Below are 16,931 nucleotides of genomic sequence, written 5' to 3'. Positions count from 1 at the left end.
CGGAAGGATGCCCTCCAGATCACGGTGACTGCGGTTCTGCTGCCTTCTCTGTGGTCTGCTCTATACCAGACACAGTGAGGAGGCTTCCAGGACACTGCTACAAAGAACTCCTTATAGCACTTTGGGAAAGTAGGAATTATGCCTTTGGCAGACTGTAGAAACTGAGGATCAGAGAGACTAGGAGTTTGCCCAAGGTGGCACAGCTCTGGAATGGCCAAGGGAGATGCAAGCCCAGATCTGTGCAGTTTCGAAGGATAAGTATAAACACATTGTTGGGAGCCAATCCTTCATGGGTCTTTGTTTTCTGCACACCTTCTGAGTAAAGGCATAACAGCGCTTGTTCCAGACTATCTTTGTACAACAGTGATGTTTGTACAGCAAACTGTGTCTCCTAAGAAAGAGACAGCGTCCCCTCTGGGGCAGACGGCCCATTTATTTCCCAACCAGGATGATTATCTCCCTCTGAGATAATATCTCCCCCTGAGGAGACAAAGGCTGGGCAGGTTTGCTAGCAGGTGCCTTTGAAGGAGCGGAGTTTCCTAACTGCGGGGTTCCTCACCGTTACACAAACCCACTGCACTCACAGAATCCACCTGGGCTGCTCTTCCTGGTCCCCGTGGGACCTGCGGGGTCAGGGGCACTGATGTGAACACGAAGTTCATGCTGCTGACCGTGCTGTGAGCAATAAAGCCCTCTGTCACACCCCACAGCCTTCTTTGTTTTGCTTCTCCTAATCAGCTCCCTCCAGGGAGCAGCTAGAATGGCCACTTTCCTCACCAGGCAGCAAGCTCCTGTCTTGAACCCCACGCTGCATTCAGGAGCCTCAGGCTACCGAAACGAAAAGGCATAGGGTCTTTTGGTCGGCATCTAGGGTCTTTGGTCAGCATCTTTTACGTCATGGCAGGCTAGCTCGCAAGCAGGTAAACTTTCACACCGTTCTTGACATATCTGTGCTAAGGTTCACAAGAATCAGCTGCCCCAGTCCTGGAAGGGAGAACTGGTTGAACAGCAGCACTCAGGAAAGAGGGACCTCGCATTAGCATGAGGCAAAGGTACGGCATTACCAGGGCAAGATTCAGCTCCCAGCGGCCGTATTAATGGGTATATCAGGGCTAGATCCAAGGAGGTGATAGGTTCTTCTGGAGCATCATGTCTTGTTCTGAGAAAACCGATTTATAAGAAGACTGACAGACCAGAGCCTGGCCTGGTTCCAGAGAGAAGAGTCATTTGGAAAAATAGTTGAAGGAAATGGCCACATTCAATCCAAAAAAAAGGGATGATGCAGGAAGATGCAGAATGATGGTTCAAACGTAATATTGTTACTGGCATTTGTGCAGTCCTGTACAGTGTGTACTTTTACATCCATCGTTTCATTTTATTCTCCTGCCCATGCTGTGAGCTAGGTGTTATTATTCCCATTTAACAGACAGAGAAACTGAGGCTCTAAAAAGTTAAGTATCTTGCTCCAAGTCATGAGAGGGAGAGCCAGGCCTGGGACTTGGGCATCCGGCTTCCCCATCTCAGGTGCTCTCTGCACCTGAGATTGTAATTGCCCCAGGCAATTACAGAACAGGCTACCACATGCAAGCAGGATTAGACTCGCTTCCGAGGACCAATGGGCAGAGTTAAAGGGAAGATGATTTTTGACTCAAGAGAGGAAGCTCAGAATGAGTAATTCCCATTTACTGACCCCTTACAAGGTGCCACGTTACCATATTTAAGCCTCAAAATCCTGACTTATCGTAAGTTACCACAACGACCATCATCCCATTGCACAGGTACGAACGCCGAGGCTTGGAGAGATGGAGTGGTTTCCCCGGATGCACAGCGGCAGGGCCATGTCTGAGCCCAAGGCTACCTGCCTCTAGTGGAAGTCACTGCCTTGCGAGGTGGTGTGAGCTCCCCATCGGTAAAGATATAGAGAGTGACTCAACCTTCACAGGAATGCTGGAGAGGGATTCTGGCATTTTAGGGTAGATCTGCACAGGTGATGTGGCCAGGGTTCGAGAGCAATGCAAACACGTGAGTCAGAATTCACATGCACACAGGTGACGCAGAAGCCACCCTTAGGTGGTAGAAGAAGGAGGCAGAGGGTGTAGACGAACCTGAGCACCTGCTGAGGGGCAAGCTCTGTGCTGCACGACACCCCTGTGAGGGCGGTGCTGTTACACACCCATTTTTCAGAGGAGGAAAGTGAGGCTCAGAGAGCCTGAGGTTCTGGCCCAAAGTTACCCAGACAGGAAGGGCTAAGACAGGCTGTCTTGTGCTGAATGGAAAGCCCTAGTCCTGGGTCCCACATGTGGCAGATACCCTGCAGAGGGCAAGGGAGGGCACTGGGGCCTGCGAGTTTGAGGGACAGGATGCGGGGTGCGCTGGCAGGACTCGGTGTAACTGGTGCCTTCGGGGAAGGTACGATGCAGGCCAAGGAGGAAGGGCTGGCAAGCTGACATAGCCCATGGTTTTCTATCCAGCTTTTCCCATGCTTTTACTGATTCCCTGCTCTCTTTGATTCCTTTATTAATTGTTTACCAGCTCTGGCCCTGGACTGGGCAGCAGCAATGCTGGCATAAATGAGACATGAACCTTTGCCTTCCGGGAACCTCAGACACAGGGATGCTCTGAGAGAGAGCAGGATGGAGCGTCGGGGGCTCAGAGGAGGAGGGAGGGCCAATCACTTCCAGAGGGAGCAAGCTTCCGCTCCCCCAGACCCCTCCCCGGTTCTTGCAACCTCCTGTGGGCTCTGCCTTTGCCTCTGGCAACAGCCTGTCTGAGCTTTGGAACAACTTGCTTCAGCCACAATCCACTCTGCCCACACAGGCCCAGGGAGGAAGACGCAGGCTAACAGAGGACTGGGCTGCGGAGGTTCGTGACACAGAATCACACCTGCTTGGGGCTCACGTCCCCCTCCACTCCCACTTCAACGCTCTGCAATCTGTCAGCTATTACTCAGCATTGGTGTCCGGGCCCTGGGCTCAGACCCAGCCTGTCTTACCCCTTCCTGCCTGGGTGACCTCGGGCCAGACCCTCAGGGTCCCCGAGCCTCGCTATCCTCCTCTCTAAAATGGGCGTGCGAGAGCACTGCCCTCCCAGGGGTGGTCGTGCAGCACAGAGCCTGCCCCTCGGCAGGTGCTCAGGTTCGTCTACACCATCCGCCCCCTTCTTCTTCCACCCGAGGATGCCTCCTGCCTCACCTGTGTGCTTGAGGTTGATATTCTGTATGTAATTTGTGCTCACGTGATGTTGGTGAGGGTGACAAAGATGACGAAGGCTGGTGATAGCTTCTTTCTGGTTCCTTGACATCCCCCAACACAGCACAGGGGCCGTCCCATGGCATGCGGACTCCATGGCCCTCCCTGCCTGACTGATTTGGTTACTGGGATACACAGCGGGGCCTAGGTGGGATCTCCAGTGGGAGTGAAGAAAGGCTGGCAGGATGTCAGAGAGGGGGCAGGAGAGGCAGGCAGCACAGCCACGGCTCAGCCAAGAGAGGCGAGGGGGCAGGGGGCCCGGGGAGCGCATTCGTCACCTCCCTCAGGTCCCCTCAAAGCCGCTGGAAGCCAAGTCTTAATACATCTCTAATCAGCCCCCAGAGCTCCGTGCTGAGGAGCTGGATGAGGGGCTGTAATGGGGTCTGGAAAGGACAAACAGGGTCCCAGCTGTTGGCTGCCGCCCTGGGTGGGCCTGAGGCTGGAGCAACCTGCTCCCCACCCCCTCACCTTCATCCTCCTGGGGAATGAGACTCCCCCGGGTCCAGGTGCCTGGGATGGAGGCCCAAGGAAACCAGCCCTACTCAATAGGCTGCCCAACGTCTGGCTGCCAAACCTGACACCCGGATCACTCCCTGGCTCTCACGATGTCCCATGGAGCATCCTGTCACAAGACTCTCTGAAGGAACTCAAGTGACAATGGCAGCGTAGAAAGGAATTTGGGCAGTCCGTGCACTGTCTGGCTTTCTAAGTCTGGTATCAGAGACTCAGCTGTGAGCTTCCATGCATTACCCACATTTTATGACATTCAGAAGAGGCAGAGAAATGCCAGGTCAAGGTTCCAGAGGGAAGGGAGAAGCAGTGGGCCAGGTTCAGACTTAATGTTATATTCCTCTTCCCACAACGGGAGGAAAAGAGCAGGGGTGGAAGCATACTTCTTAAAAACACAGGGTTAAGAAAATTCTGCTTCCAGCCAAGATGGAGTAACAAGGACTGGATCTACCCTCCCAACGGAACCAATGAAAGAATGGACAAAACATAGGGAAATGGTTTTCAAGACATTGGACATCAGGCAGTGAGGGACAGTGACCTTTGAGAGATGGGAAACAAGGAATTGACTCTGTTTACTGCCTGGGAAGAGTTTCCAGGCTGTGGAGCAGGAAAGGGGGACCCAGATAGAGCCCAGTGGACTCTGGGGTTGAGGAGATGGGACTGAGAGTCTGGGGAGACTAAGGCAGCTGGAGACCATGAGGGAGAGGATGCAGAGGAGAGAGCTAAACAGGGACCTGCAGAAGGACCGCTCAGATAGTTAGCAGAGGACTGGTAAGCACACGTGCGTGAGGAAAACGCCCGAGGCAGCAAAGAAGCACCCTAAAGGATGACAGGGAATAGTACCTGGCATCCATACAGGCCAGAAATAGTACCAGTTTCCACCAGCCATTTTGAAAAATCTCATAATTCACAGGGCACTGGGTAGAATACTCAGAGCAGTCTTGCCTCGGTAGTGGGAAAATATTACTCTTAGACTAAAGATGGCTCTGGTCCTGCCTAACAGATCTTAAAAACAAGACCCAAAAGGATCAAACTGTTTCCAAGTAACATAACTGCATCTCAGAACAAAGCTTGAGACTATTTATAATAACACAGAAATATCTCACATCCAACAAGGTAAAATTCACAATGTCTGGCATCCAATCAAAAATTATCAGGCATGCAAAGCAGCAGGAAAATATGATTCATAATGAGGAGAAAAAGCACTCAGTCAAAACCAGCCCAGAGCTGATCCACATTTAGAATTAGTATATGAGGACTTTTGAACAGTTGTTATAACTGTATTCCATATATAAAAAGCTAGAGGAAACACTGAACATGTTAAGAAGAGGACTGAAAGTATAAGAAAGACCCACATTAAACGTCTAGATATGAAAACTACAATGTCTGAGGTCGAAAATACACTGGATGGGATCAGCAGAGATTAGGTATTCAAAAAAATATTGCTGAGCTTGAAGATATGTCAATAATAACTATCCAAAATGAAACACAGACAGAAAAAAAAAAGCCTCAAAAAAATGAACAAACATCAGGAAGCTGTGAGACAATGTCAGGCAGCCTGATATACGTGCTAGAATCTCCAAAGGAGCGGAGAGAGACAGGGGAAGAGAGAATCTGTAAAGAAATAATGGAAAGCTCATAGAACTCAACAATAAAAAATAATCTAATTAAAAATGGGCAGAGGACCTGAATAGGCATTTTTCCAAAGAAGATATTCAAATGGCCAACAGGTACATGAAAAGGTGCTCAACACCACAAGTCATCAGGGAAAAATACAAATCAGAACCACAGTGAGATATCATCTCATGCCTGTTAGAATGCCTACTATCAAAAAGACAGAGATAACAAGTGTTGGAGAAGATGTGGAGAAAAAGGATCCCTTGTGCATTGTTGATGGGAATGTAAATTGGTGCAGCCAATATGGAAAACAGTATGGGGGTTCAAAAATTAAATTAAATAATTAAAAACAGAACTACCATATGATCCAGCAATTCCACTTCTGGGTATGTATCTGAAGGAAATGAAATCACTGTCCTGAAGAGACATCCACACACACAGTACAATAACCAGGACACTGAAACAAACTAAGTGTCTCTTAACAGATGAATACTTAAGGAAAATGTGGTATATTAATATCTACATACATGTAGATGAGGTTATAAGATTGACATGAAAAAGAAGGAAATCTTGTCATTTGAGACATACTGGATGGAACTTGAGGGCGTAATGCTAGGTGAAATAAGTCAGAGAAAGATACTCTCACTTATACGTGGAATCTAAAAAAAATAAACTCATAGGAACAGACCAGGTTGGTGTTTTCCAGAGGCAGGAGGTGGGGAACTGGGTGAAAGTAGTCAATCTCATAACCTCCAGTTATAAGATAAATAAGTTCTGGGGATATAATGTACAGCATGGTGATTATAGCTAAATATTGTATTGTATATGTGAAAGTTGCTAAGAGAGTACGTCTTAAAAGTTCTCATCCCAAGAAAAAAAGAATTGTTAACTATGTGAGGTAACAGATGTCAACTAAATTTATTGTGGTAATCTTTTTTGCAGTATACACATGTATGAAATCATTGTGTTGTACACCTTACACTTATACGATGTTATACGTCAACTGTATCTCAATAAAACTGGAGGGGGGAGAAAGAATGGCAGAGAATTTTCCAAATGTGATGAAAAGTATAAACCCACAGATACAGGAAGCTCCCAAACCCTAAGGACAAGAAGTAGGAAGAAAACTACACTAAGGTACATTATAATCAAAGGGCTCAAAAATCAATAAGGAAAAAACTGTAAACACAGCCAAAGGAAAAAAAAGACACATTATGTTTGAAGGAACAAGATAAGGACGGCAGCAGATTTCTCAGTGGAAACAAGGGAAGCAGGAAGATGGTTGAATAATATCTTTAAAGTATTGAAAAACAGTCAATCTAGAATTCTATGCCAAGTAAAAAATAAACATTCAAAAACGAAAGCAAAAAAAAAAAAGACTTTTTTTCCTCAGACATACAAAAACTGAAAGAATCCTTCACCAGCACTTTTGAACTACTAGAAATGTTAAAGTCCTTTCGACAGAAAGAAAATGATAACACATAGAAATATGGACCTACACAAAGGAATAAAGAGCACTGGAAATAGTACCCATATGGGAAAATATTTAAGTTTTTCCCTTACTATTTAAATCTCTTTCAAAGGTAATTAACTTTTAACAAAAATGATAATACAATGTAAGGTTTAAAACACACATAGAAGTGAAATGTGCAACAATAATAGCAAAAAAGTTTAGAGGGGAGAAATAGAAGTGTATTGTTATAAGGTTTTTACACTGAATGTGAAGTGGCATAATATCACTTGTAGATAGGCTGTGCTAAGCTAAAGATATACACTATAAATCCTGAAGCAACCACTAAAATAACAAAACTGTTATAGCCAATAAGCCAAGAGAGGAGACAACATGAGATAATAAAAAATTCTCAATGAATCCAAAAGAAGGCAGAAAAAGAAGAAAAGGGGAACAAAGAACAGGTGGGACCAATAGGAAACAAACAGCGAGATAGTAAATTTAAACCCAACTATTAAAAAAACACATTAAACGTAAATGGTTTAAACACTCCAGTCAGAAGGCAGAGATTGTAAAATTGGATTTAAAAAATAAGCTGAAGAGGCACAGAGATCTGGGTTTGAATCCCAGCCTGTGTGCCCTTGGGCAAGTGACTTTGCCTCTCTAAGCCTCAGTTTTTTCATCTATAAAATGGATCTTAAAATTGCCTATTCCATGGGGGTGTCATAGGATTTAGAAGTGAGATTTTATGTATTATTCAAACCAGGGCCTGCCTGGTACCTCCTAAACATTTAATAAAAGGCAGCTATGGGCTTCCCTGGTGGCGCAGTGGTTGAGAGACCGTCTGCCAATGCAGGGGACACGGGTTCGTGCCCCGGTCCGGGAAGATCCCACATGCCGCGGAGCAGCTAGGCCCGTGAGCCATGGCCGCTGAGCCTGCGCATCCGGAGCCTGTGCTCCGCAATGGGAGAGGCCACAACAGTGAGAGGCCCACGTACCACACACACAAAAAAAGGCAGCTATGATGGGAAGGTACAAGGACATCTTGAGGGGACAGAACCGGGAGGGAGTAAACAGAGATGGGTTTCCATCATCTCAGAGTAGAGAAGCTGGGGTTTGGATCCCCAAAGTTGGGCTGAGTTCACAGCAGGTGCTCCACAAACACTCAAGTGTTCAATTGGAGATTTGTAATCCACTTCCAGATGACCTGGTTCTCTTAGCTCTGTGAGACATAATTGTTTCAAGTCAGATGGAATGTCTTGACCCTTAAAACACTATCTAGAAATTTGGTCTACAAAATGTACTACAGATTTTTACTTCTTCTTTAACTTCTCATTACACCCCTGCAAAAATGCAGCACTATATGCTCTCCCGAGGCAGGTCTAATTAGAATGATAAAATATTTACATCTTTAAAATCGGAATTCAAAGTTCAAGACAAGCCCTTTGGTTGAAAACATATGAGATAATAGACAATTTGTATTTTAATAATTTTGCTTAAAGAAAAAGGAGCAGTTGCTGGCTGGGGAAAACATTCTCTAAGTAGCAGATTGCCAGACTCCCTAGAATTCTACTTCTCTGGGAAATGCTGTGTTCCTCTGGGGAGGGAAATCTGCTGCTGGTTTCTTGCAAATCTTTGGGAATGCTCCCACTGGCCCTTGAGAATAGCTACGACCATTTCAAGAGATAACAGAATCACCATTTCAAGAGATAACAGAATCGCCTCTTCAACCTGACCAGAAGTCTTTTGTGGTTTTTCCCCATCCATGAAAAATGATTAAAATGCAAATTAACCGTGAGACTCCCAAGGCCCAGGGGGAGGGAGGGTAGGGGAAGGGGGACTAGCAGTGGATGTTATCAGCATCTCAGCTATGATTAGACCATGCATCTTATCTTCCAGAAAGACCCACTCAGTGGGACATAATGTTCCAGGTGTGACTGTGTCCTCCCACCAGCAAGGCCAAGGTTCTAAGAGCTGGGCTGAGGGGGGAAAGTCAGGGGAGGGCCCTGCTCCTCAAACCACGAAGCCTCCTCAGATCTCCCCCCAGCAGGTAGGGATCCCCCTTCCCACGTCTCCTCACTCCATCCCGTGTCCCACAGCTCTTCTTCCCTCCATAACTCAAGGAACCTACCGTCTTTCTAGTTAGTACCTATTAGGCTGAACTATATGAAATTTTCACTTTGTAGGTCAAAATGGTCAAACATCAGCAACTTCATAGGGTTCAGTCTAGTAAAGTTATGGTGTAGCTCCTTAGTAATGATTTACTTCTCTCCTGGGCTTGGAAATTTTTTACAAGGTTTTGTCAAGCTCTACACACATCTGTCTAGTCTAGAGATACTTATCACAATGGCAGTCCCAGGATGAATCCAGTCCACATACCTATTCTGTTTGGACACGGTGTAGCCTGTCTCCAAAGATGTTTGCCATTCATCCTTCCCTCCCCCTTGGACATGCATGCTGCTTCCTGCATCAAGAGGTAGAATCTGGTTCCCTTGTCCTTAAATCTGGGCTGGCCTTCGGATTTTCTTGACCAAACGAATGTGGAGTTAGTGACATTCTGGGACTTCCCAGTCTGGTTCATAAGAAGCTTCGCAGCGTCCACCTAGGAATGCTGATTCGAGAGGGAAGGCAGTGCTACACAAGAAGTTTGATGACCCTGATACCACCATGCTGGGAGGAAGCCCCACTTGCCTAAAGAAACATTTGCAGGATGAAAAACCAAGTGGAGAGAAGGGTCAGGCTGCACAGAGGTGTCAGACACGCGTGTGAAGCTGTGAGACTCCAGCCCTGAGGCCCCAGCTGATGCCATCAGGGCAGAAACAAGCTGCCTAGCCCACTTCTTCCTAAATTCTGGTCCCACAAAAGAAATTATTGCTACCACAGAGTAACTGAAATGGTAAGCAATAAGTAATTATTAAAACAGCCCACATCATGGTTGGTCGGTTAGTTAAAAAATTTTTAATTAGTTGCCAACACTTGAAAACCCAGACTGCTTATAAGCATCAGAATTTTCAGTTTTCTTAAAAACCCACAAGCACCCGCAGCCCTGGGCCTGTGTGTTTGCATAGCATGGGCAAGTTGCTGGAGCTCAGAGCTGCTGTCTGTGCCCCCTCCAGGCCACAGCCCTCTCTCCGGGTCACCGCAGCCCCCCACCCCACCCTGCTCCACTCCATAAGGCCACCTGCCTGGCCCTGGTCCCTCCAGCTTCACCTCCGCTCCCTCCCACCTGCCCCTCGGCCCAACCAGATGGTCACTTGCAACCTTCATTCCCAATAAGAGACACTATTCAAGCCCCTTCCATTTCAAGCCATTTCATGTCATTCCCCCGCCTGAAGTGTCCTCCTTTGTCTATATAACAGCTATGCATCCTTCAAACTCAGCTCAATTCAAACCTCCGGAAGCCTTCCCCGGCCTCCAGAGCTGGGCGAGGTGCCTCTTCTGCCGTACCAGGGCGCCTATGTTTACCTCCACCCTGTCACATATCACACGGCAGGGCCTGTGATCCTCTGCCCCCCAGCGCTCCACGTAGGGAGGGCCTAGCACCCAGGAAATGATGGTTGAATGACTAGATGAACAGCTCCACGAGGTAGGCCATTTGTCCCCATTTCACAGATGATGAAACTGAGGTTTAGAGAAGTGATCTCTCCACTGCCTCTCAAAGACCAGTGGCCACCAACACAAAAACCAAGATCCTTATTCTTCAGGGATCTTCAGACCCTATTATAGGTTGAGCTGTGTCTCCCCAAAAGATATACTGAAGTCCTAATTCCCAGTACCTGTGCATGTGACCTTATTTGAAAATAAGGTCTCTGCAGATGTCATCAAAAGAAGATGAGGTCAATAGGGTGGGTTCTAATCCAATATGACTGGTGTCCTGATAGGATAAGAAGAAAAGACAAGCTAGGAACACCAATGATTGCAGACCACACCCATGACGCTAAGAGAGTCACAGGCTTATCCTCCCCAGAGCCTTCAGAGAGACCACAGCCCTGTCGACTTTGGACTTGGAGCCTCCAGAACTGGGAGAGATTACATTTCTGCTGTTTTAAGTCACCCAGTTTTTGGTAATTTGTTACAGCAGCCATAGGAAATGAATAGAGATTTCTTTAAAAACTTGTTTCAAAATGTACATAAACATGCTACTTTGTGTACCTCGGGGGATCAACGATTCCCTGAAGCTGACCCATGGAAGGGTCCCGGGTCCTCCCACCGTCCCCCAGCACTTGGACTGCTCTGGGAGGTGGTATGATGATGTGAAGGATGCTCCTGTGTCAGCCCCACTCAAGGCTCCCCAGCCTGTCAGCCGAACCACCTGGGCTCTCCATTTCCTCCCTGTCTGTACCATGACAGTAATATAGGCACCCATTCCAACTCTAGTTTTCCCACCTGTGCCAGGTGTGGTCGGGAGGAAGGGAGAACCTCAATCTTCTTTCTTCTTTTCAAAATTTATTTTATTGATTATATAGTTAATTTACGATGTTGCGTTAGTTTCTGGTGTACAGCAAAGTGATTCAGTTATACACACACACACACACACATGTATATTTTTTCACATTCTTTTCCACTATGGCTTATCACAAGATATTGAATATAGTTCCCTGCATTATGTAGTAGGACCTCATTGTTTATCCATTCCATATTATATATTATATATATTCCAAATTATATATATATATATATATATATATATATATATATATATATATATATATATATATATATATAATATAGTTTTCATCTGCTAATCCCAAACAAGAACCTCAATTTTGGAGCAAGCTCCCAGGTTACATTATTTTGGGCCTGAATATTTTAATTTGCTGAATTGATATTGGAGTGACTTCAAGGGACGACATGACTTTTTATGACCTAAAAGGGACCAAGGACCTGCTCCATCCAAAGAGTGGGGAGGGGAACAGCCCCACAGTGTGGGTTTAGGGTCCAGGTCTCAACCTTGATCGCACACTGGAATCAATTAGGGGATGAAAAGAAAACACTGATGCTGGCTTCCAGCTCCAGACTCAGATGGCAGTGTCTGGGGCAGGACCTAGGCAGCAAGACCCTTAAAAGGTCCCAGGTGATTCTAGTGGCGGCAACATTTGGGAACTACTGGGTTTAAACTAGTCACTGTAAGGACAATGCAAGACAAAAATAAGAGCGAGCTCTTATGCCATAGGCATGCTTGTTCTACGGGGAGTTACAACCTAGAAACATGGAAACAGGGCTCCTTGTCCCTCTAGTTCATTCCATGCGCTGGCCCAGCACACAGTAGGTCTCTTAAATGTTCATTCCCTTCCCGAGGTCTCAGGGTCTCTGAATTTCACATAGGATGCTGGGTTTCCCCAGAGCAAGAGCTCCAAAAGTCCCAAGTGGAAGCTGCAGGCTTCTTACAAACCAATCTCAGAATGTCAAGCTAATCTCAGAATGTCACTCACACTGCATTATCTTGGTCAGAAAAATCACTAAGGCCAGCTCACATTAAGGGGAGGGGAATCAGATCTTAAACTCCCTCATGGGGTCCAACATGTACCTCCAGGAGGTAGGGAAGGAATGGATGGGGCCGTCTTTGGAGACAGGCTACCCCACCGACAACAAAGGGATTTGAGTATCAGTCTTCAAGATCTGTGATTCTCCCCTCCCCTCCATTTCCTAGGGGGTCTGGGTAGCCTTGCCCTCCTGGCCGGCTCTGGCCATAGGGAAATGCATGCCCCTGTTTACTATTCAACCCTCCAGAATCTCCAGGGACTCAGGGACTGTGTAGAGTGGGGCTGGGGTGTTTCCAGGGTGGGGGAAAGAGAAGCTGAGTGCCTCCAGGGCTCAGGGTCGAGCTGAGTCTTTACATCTTCAGCAGCCACAGCCTCTTCCAAGCCCAAACCCACAGCACGGTGGCCCTGCACCAAGGAGGGCACATCTGTATAAGAGGATTTTTTGGATAACTGATGTCTACTCTGTACATCCAAGAAGAGTGTCTTTTTTTTTTTTTTTTTTTTTTTGCGGTACACGGGCCTCTCACTGTTGTGGCCTCTCCCGTTGCGGAGCACAGGCTCCGGACGCGCAGGCTCAGCGGCCATGGCTCACGGGCCCAGCCGCTCCGCGGCATGTGGGATCTTCCCGGACCGGGGCACGAACCCGCGTCCCCTGCATCGGCAGGCGGACTCTCAACCACTACGTCACCAGGGAAGCCCAAGAGTGTCTTTTTGATGCTTAGTTTTTGAGAGAGAAATCTATCTAAAATGGCATATATCCTCCAGGTCTTTTTTTTTTTTTTTTTCTTTTTGCGGTATGTGGGCCTCTCACTGCTGTGGCCTCTCCCGTTGCGGAGCACAGGCTCCAGACGCGCAGGCCCAGCGGCCATGGCTCACGGGCCCAGCCGCTCCGCGGCATGTGGGATCCTCCCAGACCGGGGCACGAACCCGTATCCCCTGCATCGGCAGGCGGACTCTCAACCACTGCGCCACCAGGGAGGCCCCCTCCAGGTCTTTTTAAGCCATGAAGAGGAATCATATTTCACAGCTTGGTGAAGCGGAAGAGACTTGGGTTTTGGAGCCACAAGAATATGGTTTCTTTTACTCCATCAGTGAATCAAACAGGTGTGCACTTCCGACTCCATCCATCCTTCTGGCTTCTGGCCTCTACGGGGGGCTGGGGTTTTCCCAGGGCACTGCTTCAATTATAAACTATTCCTGCTCAGTCACCTACAATGGCTCCCACTGTCTACTGATTATATGTGAACTTCTCATACTGGGCAGTTAGTACCTTCTACAACCTGGCCCTGGCCTCTGTCTCCCAGTTCTCCTGTGCTCCCTACCCTCCAGGTTCCCGAAGGATTCTGTGAATATATTTTGGGCTTCCCTACCTCCATGCCTCTCTGCTTATTTTTTATTTTTTTGGCCGCTCCGCGTGGCTTTCGAGATCTTAGCTCTCCGACCAGGAACTGAACCCGGGGCCATGGCAGTGAAAGCGCCAAGCCCCAACCACTGGACCGCCAGGGAAGTTCCATACCTCTCTGCTTAGAATGCCCTTATTCCCAGGCCCGCTAGGGGAAATCTGCCTCTAGTTCCCATCCATCAGAACCCCCAGCCTCAAGTACCGATGAACAGGTGTTTGGGGTGGGGGCATGTGACACCTCAAACTCACTATCTTTTTCTGTTAATGGCTCTTCCTGCACATACATCTTGTCTTACCCTCATCCAGTCATCTAACAGATGCTTGTGGAGGGCCTACTTTATACCAGGTATTGTGGTCGCCCTTTCTAGGAATGGCCTGGTCCGTCATTTCTCCACTAGTCTCCAAGCATACAGAAAGAAAATCTACATCCCGTTCAACTTTGTCCCCCAGCATCCCTGCCCCAGTGCCTGACACAGAGCTTGGCACAAGGCAGGCATTCAACATTAGCTGAACACGTGGATGGAGGCCTTCACATGTCTCTATCAAACTGCGGTCTGCTGACGGGTGGGGACATCGACTTGGTCACGTGCAGCAGGCACTGTACACCCACAGCATATGCTGCGCACTCACTGAGCCAAGCACTGCTAAGAGCTACAGACAAAGCAGTAAAAGTTCCCGCCCTTGTGGGGATAACAGGGACAGAGCAGCCCGAGAATGAAATCCACTGGATCACAACGCACCTCGAGGAGGGCACTTCCTGGGGGGAGGAGGAGAGACGAGTCATCTTTAAATATGTCCTTCCTGTCCCTTATTTTGTGTCTTTCTCAGGGGGAAGCAATAAGGTGGAAACCCAGCAGCTTTGCAGATCCTCAGACCCAGATTTGAAACCCATTTTCCTCCTTGCTAATGGTGTGTCCTGGGCAAACTGTTTCATTTCGCTGAAGTTTGGTATCCTGATCTGTAATATGGGGATAACAGTGCCAATGTCACAGACGTGTAAGTGTTTACTGTAATCAAGTGTGTAAGGGCCCGCGTCTGGCACACAGCAGATGCTCAGCAAAACGTCAGCCTCTCTCCCCATTTGGTGGCACTTCATGTTTCTGTCCCTGCAGCTAACCCAGGACTGAGTGTGTAATCAATGCCCAAACATCTGTCCACAGTAATAAATTGACCACATTAAACTTGAATTGTAAACAAAAAAGAAAAAAAAAAACCAAAACTCCATCTCTGCACAGGCTCTGCCTATAGGTACTGAAAAGCCCTATATTTATTTTGTCAAGTTACCATAGCAACTCCTGATGCTCCAGCCAGCCCCAGGATTAGCAGTAATCAATTTATCTTGTAACCATGGAAATGCCAGCTGTTGGGTGGGATCCAGAGCTGCGAGGCAGAGGTAGATATCATGTGAGCTCTTTTCCCCCCTAGAAATAAATCCGGTGAAGCCTCCTCTGTCATCACGCAGTTACAGTCAGCACTATCTAAAATGATGTCCATATGACAGTATTTATAAACATGGGTTTAGGAACAGGAGACAGAAAATTAGGCAAAAAAAAAGACCAGCATGGCTCATGGGAGCAATTAGCATTATGGAAAACCTGTTAAGAGACTGCCAAGACCTGGAATCTGGGTTCCCTTGAGCCAACTTGGGGATTCTGCACCCATTCGTGCTTGCGTTGGGAGCTCGCTGTCCCTACAGCCTAGATTTTGCTGTTACTTTTTAGACAGATTTCCACCATGGTGAAGTTTGGGGGGAAAGGAAAGTGTCTCCTGAAACGCCATTCCCTGGAAAAGTAAACAGCAGCCAGTGGAGCCCCTGCCACATGCCCAGGGGACAGAGGGAACCTGGGGGGCCTTCCTACCACTGGGCTCCCAACATAACCAACTCGACAGAAGGTGCAAGGTCTGAATTTGGTACGTGGGGACTTACTCTCCTAGCCCAAATGCGGTGGCCCTTCCCTGGAGCTAGACTGTAACTCCAAAAGGCCACAGGCAGCTCCAGCTCCGGAAAGCAGACGTTTGCCTTTGTTCTGGCTCCAGAGTTAAGGCACCAAACATAAAGATCACTCCACGCTCAGAGCTTCAGGGATTCCCCTGGAGAAAAAATGCAAGCGATGAGAGGTCATCTGTTTTGTCTGCCACTGGGAACCTGTTTTGTGTCGAGAGAAGAGTTATGGTCGCGCCGGGCACTGATGGCTACAGACTCAGCACAAAGCAGAAAAAGGAGAAAACGACTGCTGTGCTCTGGCTCTTGGCTGGTCACAGAGCGGGTCTCGCCGCCTTCCTCGGGCTACAGAGTCTGTGGTCTCCACCAAACGGGAGAAAAGTGAGGTGGGAGGCGTCCGAGGTCAGCAGCAAGTGACAGATTACCCGGCGCCTCGGGAAGATACAGAATGGGGAAGAGCGAGGTTGCCTGCCCACCCGGGTACGCACGGATCCGGGCTGCCCCGCCTTGGAGGGCTGCGGGGCAACGGAGGGAGGACCGCAGGTGGGGGATGGGCAGGGAGGGGACCCCTGCCGAGGCCCCTCGCACTGGTCGATCCGGGGAACACTGGGCGCACAGCCTGCCCCGCCCCCGGGAGCCATGCTCGCCGCCCCAGACGCGCGCACCCAGTGGGGATGCCAGCTCCGAACAAAGGGCCCGCGCTCGGATCGCCGGCGGGCGCCACCGCCCGGCCTGAACCCTCCCGGTGCGCTAAGCCCCGGCGGGGAGGGCGAGACCGTGGCCCCGAACCTGCCCAAACTTGGCGGCCCGGGGCGCGCGTGGAAGGAGCCCCATTACCTGTGCGGCCATAAAGGACAGATCCATGGTGTCGCTGCTGCCGCTGGCGCTCGAGTCCTCCCTGCTGCTGCTGGTCCAGCCGCCCGCACAGCTGGCGAGAGAAGGCCACGCAGCGAGCAGGCCTCCCCGAAACCCCGCAGCGGCGACGCCGACCTCGGCAACCCAGCGGGGGCGGCAGTTCCCGAGCCCGCGCGGCGCCCTCAGCTCCCTCTGCGCTCACGGGATGGAGGGCTTGGAGCCTGGGGGCGGGGCGGGGCGGGGCTCGGGGTGGGGAGGGGGCAAGGCGCCCCTTCACGTGACCACTCCCTGCCCCACCCCCGAGGGCGGGGCTCGGTGGAACCCGGGACGGTCACAGTCGCTTCCCTTCGCGTGCTGGAGGGAAGAGCTGAGACACGAGGTCCCTTATCTGGTGGGTGCAAGAACCAACCCAGAACCCAATTCC

General features: G+C 49.0%; 1 protein-coding gene across 1 annotated transcript in view; it reads right to left on the bottom strand.

The window, feature by feature from the left end:
- Window positions 1-16,705, bottom strand: part of LOC308614458 (uncharacterized protein C14orf132) — a 41,813-nt gene extending 25,108 nt beyond the window's left edge. Inside the window, exon 1 of the mRNA XM_081228909.1 lies at window positions 16,490-16,705. Within this exon, the coding sequence (XP_081085035.1) occupies window positions 16,490-16,516 (27 nt within the window). The 5' untranslated portion in view covers window positions 16,517-16,705. The remainder of the gene's footprint in view (window positions 1-16,489) is intronic.
- Window positions 16,706-16,931: the final 226 nt, after the last annotated feature.

The sequence above is a fragment of the Mesoplodon bidens genome (genome assembly GCF_964165515.1).
Source record: "Mesoplodon bidens genome assembly, chromosome: 3".
NCBI classification, from domain to species: domain Eukaryota; kingdom Metazoa; phylum Chordata; class Mammalia; order Artiodactyla; family Ziphiidae; genus Mesoplodon; species Mesoplodon bidens.
Note: the sequence above shows the minus strand (reverse complement) of the source record. Positions and strands in the feature narration are given on the sequence as shown.